At 38.9% G+C, this 10,339-nt stretch overlaps 1 protein-coding gene across 4 annotated transcripts in view; it reads left to right on the top strand.

The window, feature by feature from the left end:
- LOC102072430 (TLE family member 4, transcriptional corepressor) overlaps positions 1-9,749 on the top strand; it is a 103,230-nt gene extending 93,481 nt beyond the window's left edge. For all 4 annotated transcript variants that reach the window (XM_014270878.3, XM_026796632.2, XM_014270877.3 and 1 more), the window contains 8 exons: positions 185-378; positions 569-645; positions 3,749-3,998; positions 5,084-5,331; positions 6,226-6,373; positions 7,005-7,155; positions 7,481-7,557; positions 9,173-9,749. In XM_014270878.3, coding sequence (XP_014126353.1) covers positions 185-378; positions 569-645; positions 3,749-3,998; positions 5,084-5,331; positions 6,226-6,373; positions 7,005-7,155; positions 7,481-7,557; positions 9,173-9,280 — 1,253 coding nt within the window. In that variant the 3' untranslated portion in view covers positions 9,281-9,749. The remainder of the gene's footprint in view (positions 1-184; positions 379-568; positions 646-3,748; positions 3,999-5,083; positions 5,332-6,225; positions 6,374-7,004; positions 7,156-7,480; positions 7,558-9,172) is intronic.
- The last annotated feature ends 590 nt before the right edge of the window (positions 9,750-10,339 follow it).

The following is a 10,339-nucleotide window of genomic DNA, read 5'->3' on the forward strand; positions in this document are numbered from 1 at the left end:
TTAAACTGGATGCTGAGCTGGTTCTTAAGCACTGTAAAACAGTGTTAAGTGGCTTTCCTTGGCTGACTGGCTGGTTGGTTTGAGTTATTTGTGAGGTATTTTGCAGTTTTCCAAACTCATGTTTTCATGTGGTGACTCTAGAATGCCTTTGTGACTTCTCACTTTCCCCCCCCTCTTCTTATAGCTTCAGGTTTAAGGACACCTATGGCAGTACCGTGTCCTTACCCTACTCCATTTGGTATCGTGCCACATGCTGGTATGAACGGGGAGCTGACCAGCCCTGGAGCTGCCTATGCTGGTCTGCACAATATTTCCCCTCAAATGAGCGCAGCAGCTGCCGCCGCAGCAGCAGCAGCAGCTTACGGGCGATCTCCCGTGGTAAGTGTTTGCCGTTAGTGCATTTAGTGTTGAGAGCTGTTTGTATTAAATACAAGGCCTGTGGGGTTAACTCTGCTTCACTCATTTTGTGGTTTGGGGAGTATGCTATGGAGAACATGAATTAAACAGTCTTCCTTTGCCTAACTCCTACTTTAATACATCTTTATGTTTTGCTCGGTTAAAACTACAGGTTGGTTTTGATCCACATCATCACATGCGAGTCCCAGGCATCCCTCCTAATCTCACAGGCATCCCAGGAGGCAAACCGTGAGTATCAAACATTCAGCTTTAAAAGTCAGTCATCTGTTGGAAGTCATGTTCCCTTGCTGGTTGGAATTCCCCTTAGCTACTGAAAACTATTGTGTGAATAGAAATAGGTATAGCTTATTCAGCAAGAGCAGGAGAATCACTATTTAATCTTAAAGTTGCATTTGTGAATTTGTTTTGAAGACTAATAGCAGTTGACATGGACTGGGTGATACAAAGTAAAGGAGACAGAAATAAATGGAAAAAGGAGATGAACTTCAAATCTGATTGGTTTGTTGTTTATGGAAATGCAAGCTGGAATGAGATCCCAGCTTTCCATCTCTACTGTACTCTGCTTCCCAGTTTAAAAAAAATATTTCTTTGTTCACAAAAGCCTTGCAATTACTTGCAAGCTTAGCAGCTGTATGCAGAGAAAGGAATACTGAAGTGTTTTGTTTGATTGGAAATACTGGAAAGAATTATTTTATGATAATATTGAGATTCATCCTTGATGGAACTGACCTGTATACTGTGACCTGCTGTAGCAGGCTTTTCGTGTTGTGAGCCTTGGAAGAAAGATTACACAGACAAAGAACTCTCAGCTCACATTCCTCTTGAGGTAGAGAGGAGAAAAACGAACCAAAGCAGCTATACAAACTGGCATAATATTGATCCAGATTTTCTTTAAATTTCACCCAGTTCCCCTTCCTTGTTGCATTTCTGGTAGACTCTGATCTGTTCAAACTGGAAAGTTTGATAGTCAAGGGGTGTTGGTGCCAGTCCTTCAAGCTCTTTTACATTGTGAATGCTTTTGCGTAGGTGTGGTTAAGATTAGCCATACACCTGGGTTTGTGTGAGTAAATGCATATGCTTACCTGCCAGTGAGCTTGCAGACACACAGGATCAACAACGTACGGTGACAAGTGGTCAGGTCTGGTGCCCGTAGCTCCTGGTGTACACATGTCACACAAATCATGAGCCAGGTCCAGATCTCTCAGGCGTCACACACTGGTAACCACCTTAATGTACTTTTCTGCCAGTTGTACCACCCTGTTAGGTGAATGCACAAGGCGGGTATGGAAATTGATGTACAGCAGCTTGCAGACCAGCTGCTTGCATTAAAAATTCTTTGGGGCACAGATCTTCATCCATTATGTACAGTGGGCTCTAAGAAATGTATTGATGTAATGTTCAAATGCTCGCTGGATTTAAGTTCATCCCTGATGGAGTCAGTCACCTGGAAAGAAGTGTCTCTAGATCTACTAGACTTTGCTTGCTGTGGTGAGAGAAATGGCAATTGCAGGGGTTCAGAGACGTCCCTGCTCACATCTTTCTTCTGTTAAAATTGAGAGGAATAAAACATGAGGCAAACTGAAATGAAATCACTTCAATTCTGGTTTATCTCCAAGATTTTTAAGTGTTGTTGCTCTGTTGATGTCTATTTAAACATTTAAATATAGCTGTCATTTGTCTACCAGAGGGCTTGAAACTTTTAAAATCTGTGGTTCTTTCAGCATGATTATATTGACTTTTCTCTGTCTTGAGTGTGATAGTTGTCACATCTTCCAGGATTGTTATTTTCTCATCTACTCCATTTTTACTTTAGAGGGAAATTTATGTAAATTCTCTGCACTGAAATGAAATGGGCAGCATATGGTACATTTGGGATCTGGCCCCTAATAACTCTCTTTTCACTTCAGTATTGTATCAACTCCTCAGCATTGTACAGTATATAAATACTGAAAGATAGTATATAAAAGTATATAGCTAATGCATTTTGTTTCTCTGAAAATTATTGATCTAGTGCCTTGTGAATCTTAAATGACAAATTCAGTAGTTTAATTGTGAATGCTGCCTTCTTTAGTCACTTTGTATTATCAATTAAGGAAGTGAACTTACAAAGTATTCTCATAAAACAATTTCTTTGTGAGGTCTTCTCATTCCACCATTCTGACAATGGATTTTTTACAAGCATTATGATGAAATTTTAGGTCTAAGAAAATGAAAGCCTTCCATTAAGCATACCTTGATATGTATAGGTAAACCCTCTTAAAAATTTTGTGCTGTTGTAATAGATGTGCTGTGTCAGGTAGCATCTCAGAACAAGGCAATTTCACAACCTAACTGTTCTCCCTGGAATATACTTTGAGATAAAGCTGTTGATAGGTTATTCACAGGTGGCATAAGTGGCAATCACAGAACAGATTTTTTCTCAGTGAGAGGCCTGATTTTGGCAAGAGAAATTGGGATTTGTAGCAGTTTTGTTGAGTCCACAAAAAAATAAAAAAAAAAACACCACAAAACCAAAAAGCCCAAACCCAAAACAAGCCACAAAACAAAAAATTCCATTGCAGTGCATTTTAGCTGGTCTGACATGTCAGCTGTCAGCAACCGTGCCTTGAGGACTTAACTCCTCAGTGTTGGTGGGAGTTTCACTGCACCCTTAGGTACAGTGCTGAGCAGTTTTGCTCAAGGGGCCTGGGGCCCACAGTACATTCAGGACAGATTGGCAGCAGTTCAGCTGAAGCTGCCACATACGAGTCAGTAAAGCGAGCAGCCAAATGTCCCCTGGCACGCAGCTACCCACCGTGCTCTGGCAGCAACCAGCCAACTATTTCTGTCTTCCAGAGGGCCCTGACCCAGCCTTCCTTCCCTTCTCTGCATGCTGTGATATCCCCATCCAAAGTTAAGAGTGGTGTCATATAGCCTCACTCGTGCCAGAAATCATCATAATGTGAGTTGTAAAAGCTCATTTGGTTGGTGCTTGACTTTCCACATTAAAAGCTGAGCGCTTATGTGCTTGGAGGGTCATGCTACAGATAAATAAATGCTTTTTCCTTATGGGATTAAAATACCTGATATGTGTCCAGTTGAGTAACACACGGTGCTAATAACACCAAGGTGATGTGTTCGGTCCCCCTATGGCCGTTCACTTAAGGGTCAGACTCAATGATCCTTGAGGGTCCCTTCCAGCTCAGAATATTCTGTAAAATATCTGTGAAAAAAATTGAGCTGAGGGCACAACCTGAATACCTGCCGGGGGAAGCACATCTTTGATTCTGTTTTTCTAAACAGCCTTGAAGTAAAACTCTTTAAATCATCTCCTTAATTTTTTTCCCCTCAGAGCATACTCATTTCATGTAAGTGCGGATGGTCAGATGCAGCCAGTCCCTTTCCCTCCTGATGCTCTCATCGGTCCAGGAATCCCTCGCCACGCCCGTCAGATCAACACCCTGAACCACGGGGAAGTTGTGTGTGCAGTTACCATCAGCAACCCCACGAGACACGTGTACACGGGTGGGAAGGGGTGTGTCAAGGTTTGGGACATCAGCCACCCTGGCAACAAGAGCCCTGTCTCTCAGCTGGACTGCCTGGTAGGTGAACTGCAGCATACGACACTGAAAGAAGATAGGACGTTGTGTTAAGAGTGCAGTGATAGCGCTAAGATATAAAGGGCAAATGGGTATTTGATTTCTGTCATGGTATCACAGGCCAGTATTGCATTTGTAATTTTGTTGTTTCTATTAGAACTGAGGTTGAAGTATGTTCCTCACCATACTTGTGGGTTTTTTCCCCTGCAAAGAATCAAAACATTTTTAATATCCTAAAATTGTGGTGGGAGGAAAGATCAAAGACAGCACAGCAAATATTGTTTATAAACTTTGACATTTGCTGGCAATCTTACAGCTTGTTGATACCCGATCATGCTAAAAATTGCTGTCTTGCAGCTGTATTCTCTGAGACTATTTGGGGATTCTGTCACGTATTTTGTATCTGTGTCTGTGTATGAATGCATTGACCTGTCTTAATGTGGCAATTAAAAATATCCATGAGTGCTATTCATAAATTATTTGAATGTCCTAACAAGATGAACTATTGTTAGCAGCTTTTCTCTTGTCATTTACCAGTTCTTGCTAAGATGCTGCTGTTTATTACAGAGGCAGTAAAATGAGAACTATGTAGCACGTGTAGACTTATAATTAATTGCTACACAAGTTGCTACACAAGTGAAGAAAATTGCCTAAATATTTTCCTCTGACATCTCCTAGATGGTGGCAGCAAGTCTCACTGGAATGGGAAGGGGGAAAGTGTGCAGGGAATTTGGTACTCCCCCATGCTGAGAGGTTAATGTGCTGAAATAAACAGAGTATGAAAATACAACTTTCTAAACCAGCTGTCAAATTCAGCTATCCTGAATTTTTTTGGGCTGGGTTCAGGTCTTTGCATTTTGATGCTAATTAAGATTAAATATCTCTCACTACTGAATTTTGTAGATCAAGTTGAAGTACTTCCCTAATGTCATGTAATTTTCTGGCATTAATACACTTTATCATTGTCATAAGTATAAATGGCTCATTAAAACCAGGAGGGAATACAATACTTTTATGGATTTTTGCTCTCATGTTAATGCTGTTTTCTTTCCTCATGAGTAATCTCTTGATGGCTTCTGTCTCCACAGAACAGAGACAACTACATCCGTTCCTGCAGATTGCTCCCTGACGGCCGCACCCTGATTGTTGGCGGGGAAGCCAGCACGTTATCCATTTGGGACCTGGCAGCTCCAACTCCTCGCATCAAAGCAGAGCTGACATCTTCTGCTCCAGCTTGCTATGCCCTAGCTATCAGCCCTGATTCCAAGGTCTGCTTCTCTTGCTGTAGTGATGGCAACATTGCAGTGTGGGATCTGCATAACCAGACTCTAGTAAGGTAGGTCAGCCAAACTGGATCATCAGGTTACGGAGAATTATTTAGGCACAGCCGTAAATGTGCTTTTGCACATTATGTATTCCGTTTTCTCCATGCATAGATGGTTCCAGTATTTTGTTGTTCAGCATAGCCATGGTAATACCTTGACAAAAGTCTATAGGATTATTTATAGGTTTTGAGAGTTCAATAGTTCCAGGCTTTTGATCAGCCCATAACTAATTCCCTAAATATCAGTTGGTGTCAGTACTGCTGTAGATTCCTTGAACAAATGATTTTTTTCTGTTTCCATGCAGTACGCTGCTCTCACGCTAATTTCTTTAATCAGAGAACGAGTGAATATGTCTTGGGTAAAGATATGTGTAAATTACTGCACTGCAGACTTAGCCCTTCAGGAGTAAGGATTGGTTCTCAGCACTGATAGACAGTATGTTAAGAGCTGGTCACCCAGAGATTCTCTGTGCACTGCACTGTGTATATGTTGTTGCATGTAATATCAATGTTGCATGAAAGTCAAGCTTTTATTATCTGATGTTACCATTTAGACTGCTCTTTTTTTAACTTAAGTGGCCTGCACGTTTTTCTTAAACTAAGGTAATTTTGCTGATCGTGCTACAGTCTTCTGGGAGGAATGACTATTTTAAGTTGACTAGTGGGTATCACACAGCCAGCAGCAAAAATTTTCAGAGTACCTGACTCTTAAAGTGTTTTTTTTTTTGAAATCACATTAGTTGTCTGGCTTGATTGCACCATCAATTCATCAAAAAACTCACATGATTGTCTCAGACTTTGTATTCATCGGGGATTGCTATTGGAATCTAAGTTACAACTCAGGGACTGAAAGAAGGTATTTGTATTTTTGCTCAGAATTTGCTGACCTTCTTTTAATATTTTCAGGCAATTTCAGGGCCACACAGATGGAGCGAGCTGTATTGACATTTCTAATGATGGCACCAAATTATGGACAGGAGGTCTGGACAATACAGTCAGATCCTGGGATCTCAGAGAAGGGAGACAGCTACAGCAACATGACTTCACATCACAGGTTCAGTCTCAGAACTTTTGGCATGTTAACAAAATTTTCTCATGGTTTTAAAAAACAAGCAAGCACTTTTTAAATTATTTTTTTTCTCCTTTATAGGCAAAAAAGCAGTCTTAAAGAGAATTCCAAAGAATTTTTCAGTTAATCTCATATTCCATACTCTAGTTTTTGTTCTTTGGGTTTTTTTCTTGTGGCAGCTAAATGTCAATCTGGATTATGACTTTGACAGATTAGTGCCTCTCCCATGGGAGTAACCAAGATTCAGTTTTATAAAACAAGTGCCAGATTAAAATATTCCTCTCTGCAATCTCTTCCCATTTCCATAGATTCAGGTTCAAAACTATTTTGCAAAAATATTTCTAAATACTGTCAGATAAGTTGGACATTAACTTTTATGGTTTGATTCAGTACTTCACCATTGCAGTTTTAATAACATTTAATGGCATAGATTTGCAGCTGTGTTTGCATGAACTAATTTATCTTGATTACTGTAGTAATTGGATTATCATGTTTTTAAAATTGCAGTAGGCCGAAAAAGTGAGTTTGCCTAGTGCAAACAGAGTAGCAGGGGTCAGTTTTGAATATCTCAAGCTCATTCCTTTACTGATTGAAGCATGTGCTGTGCTAATTACAGATCTTCTCACTGGGCTATTGTCCAACTGGTGAGTGGTTGGCAGTAGGAATGGAGAACAGCAATGTCGAGGTGCTGCATGTTACTAAGCCGGACAAATATCAGCTGCATCTTCATGAGAGCTGTGTGTTGTCACTCAAGTTTGCTCACTGTGGTAAGCAAATCATTCTAAATCAGTTTTTTCCTTCACAAGAAACTGATTCAAGGTTACCTTTAAATGAAAGTGTTATATAGTTATTAAACGACAGAGTATAGTTAAAAATTTGGTATTAAATTTAAGTATTAAGGCTATTTTAGAAATTCTATCTGTCTGCCTTTTTTATGTACTGCCTGTTTAGTGATGGAACATTGTATTGCAACCAGATGAAAATGTTATTATTCTTTGGATATGTGTGAATGCTTTGCTATGATCCTCTGTTTCTGGAGACGTATTCCTTAAAAACAAAATGCAGCAATAACATTTAAACAATCTGTTGCAGGCAAATGGTTTGTAAGCACTGGAAAAGATAATCTTCTTAATGCTTGGAGAACACCTTATGGAGCCAGTATATTCCAGGTAATATTTCCTAGAAGCTGTTTCTCACAGACATCACAGTGCAGTAGAGCTGCACATCTTAGGTGTGTCAGTAGCCTAAGGAGTTTTCAGGTGGAAATGCAGCTAATTACTGTATTCCTTAAAGAATTTGTTTGTAATTAGGGAAAGAAATAGTTCTGTCCTTTCTACTATTTCACTAATTCAACTCTTTCAGTAAAGTAGCCCTTTAGTCTAAAATTGTTCTTAATACCCTTCTTTCTCACCTTCTTCTGCACATTGGTGGAATACAACAATCCAAGTCATGTCTTTAGGTGAACAGCCACTGAAGGTCCAAAATATAACTAAACCAGTGGAAGTCATATTCAACATGTGTGTTTTTCTTGTATGAGATGTATTAATGGATTGGACCAGCAGACTCCTGAGCTGAAAACTGAAGAGATGCAGAGGGGCCCACTGGAGTGTAATGGAAGATGTAGCCTATCTATAGTCCCTCTGTGCCCAGTTTTAATGGCATTTCAGTGCCACTATAGAAAGTGGGATTTTTGACATGTCTTTCTATTCTTTCACCTGCAGGTACTTCTAGGTTGGGAATATTTTTATTAAATTTAACTGTTAATGGGCTGTGGTTTAAATGACTAGTCTCATGTGTACGGATGCCTGCCATGTCTCCACTTTTGGAGACAGTGCTGTTTCCCTTGACATGAGAAAGGTAGGGTCTACGTTTTCCTTGTAGAGGCTATTCATTTCTAATCATCGTAACAAGAGCATATCCCTCTTGAAAATGGTGTTCAAAACTCCAATACAGCTTTCTTACTGAGGAGTAGATAAGGAAACTTCTAGTGCAGTGAACAGAGGTATCCTTGCCAAAACACAGCATGACTGGGAAGTGTTTGGCTCTTGTGGTAACAGGCAGAAAATTATGTGAACATATATAATGTAAAGAAAACGTGAACTGAAACAACAAGGTGAATGTGGCAATGCATACACTTCTTAGAACAGACAGCAAAGCCAGAAGAGACAGAGCTACAGCAACCTGCTGTATCCTGTGTCCCATCCAGCTCCTACACACCTGTTGTGTATCCTGTTCCACCAAAGGTTCTTTTCCTACTTGCATCCTCTGTGATAATGTAAATTCCTTTGTGCAAAGTTTTTGGGTTCTTGTGTTGGGGAAGCAGTGAGAGGGGATACAGTTATTTATTTCTGTGGAGTCTCTTTTTTTCATACCTATGGGTGGGTACGGCTTTGAAGTGTTTCTCTGTGTGAATTTCTTGTTTACAACAAAAGAAAGGGGAAGAAGATGGGTTTTCATTCATTTTTATGCAAATGGAATGCATAAAATATCAATAAATGCTCATTCCTTGTAAAGTATATAGAAAGGATTACTTCTATTTGTTTGATTGATAGATTACCTGTAGGTCCATAATATTCACTCCCCTTTCTACTACTCCTTTATTTTAAAATAGATCTTTCTGTGGAACAAAAGTATTTAAAAAGATTTTGACATTATGATGCTGATACTTTAATGAGATTTTCATGTATTCCCTGTCTATAAATTCTTCCAATTAATCTTCAAGCCCTTCATGATTGAAGAATTGCAAAGACGTAATTTTCTTTTTCCTTTTCTCTTTTCTTGTAGTCCAAAGAATCCTCATCTGTGCTTAGCTGTGATATCTCTGTGGATGACAAATACATTGTCACTGGCTCTGGGGACAAGAAAGCTACAGTCTATGAAGTTATTTATTAGAGACAAATCTGAATGCAGACAGAACTCCTTCTCCTAGCACTTTGCTGTATATTCCTTTTTTTTTTTCCTTTCTAACAGAAAACTTAAATGCTCATCACAGTTGTAGAATTTATTTTTACCTTCTTAACATGCTATTGATTTGTGAATGTTCATTAAGAACTTGTGATACCAAATTGTCAGATATCTACTTGGAAGAAGATGGAATAAGCATACATAACGGTGACCTTGACTCTTTAATTATGTATTATAGCTGTAACGTATTTATTTTGTTTAAAGAAGGCTTTCTAACAATGAACTGACTAAATAAAGCTGTCTGGTCCGGCTTTAGTTTGAAAGATGCATCATATACTTGTGTTTTTGCAGGTGGATAAATTGGGGATCTTGGAGAAGGATGTTCAGGAGGTAGTTAAAATTACACTAAATAGACTTGTAGTTTCTATTTAAAAAAATAAACTTTGTTATATTTTTTAGTCCTGTTCTTGGATGAGACCTCTAAGTGTTATTACAGTATAATTATTTGGTGGGAAGATGCTGTATCTTAACTATTTTAGACAGTCTTGGAAACTTAGGAAATTGCAAACTGTAGCCAGTGATCTACATGCCTGTGATGAATGGCAAATTCAGTTCACATCTAAATTAAATTCACTTTAAGTAAGAATGTGCTACTTTATATATTTGCAATGTTAATATAGCATCATTTGTTCTCAATGCTCTTCTGTTGATAAACATAAAGCATTTTGGTGTCAAGCTAGGTTTTTTAATATAAACACCTCTCTTTGTTATATTGTAGAGAGTACAATAAGTTGCCTCAAAGAATCACCTTTGTTACTTCTGGAAACTTTTGCAATGTTTCCTTGAAAATGGGGATATGTGTCTTTGGGCAATTTTTCAATTACAAGAGATTATGAAAAATATTTGATATGTTCTTTGGAAACTGCACTGAAATAAGAATGGATGCCTACCAATATACAAACTACAAAAGCAATGACCTCTGAGGTAGGATTTACAAGAGTACTCATTCCAACATACAAAAAGGAATGGATTCTCATTGGGATAAGG

Source organism: Zonotrichia albicollis, chromosome Z (assembly GCF_047830755.1).
Source record: "Zonotrichia albicollis isolate bZonAlb1 chromosome Z, bZonAlb1.hap1, whole genome shotgun sequence".
Lineage (NCBI taxonomy): Eukaryota > Metazoa > Chordata > Aves > Passeriformes > Passerellidae > Zonotrichia > Zonotrichia albicollis.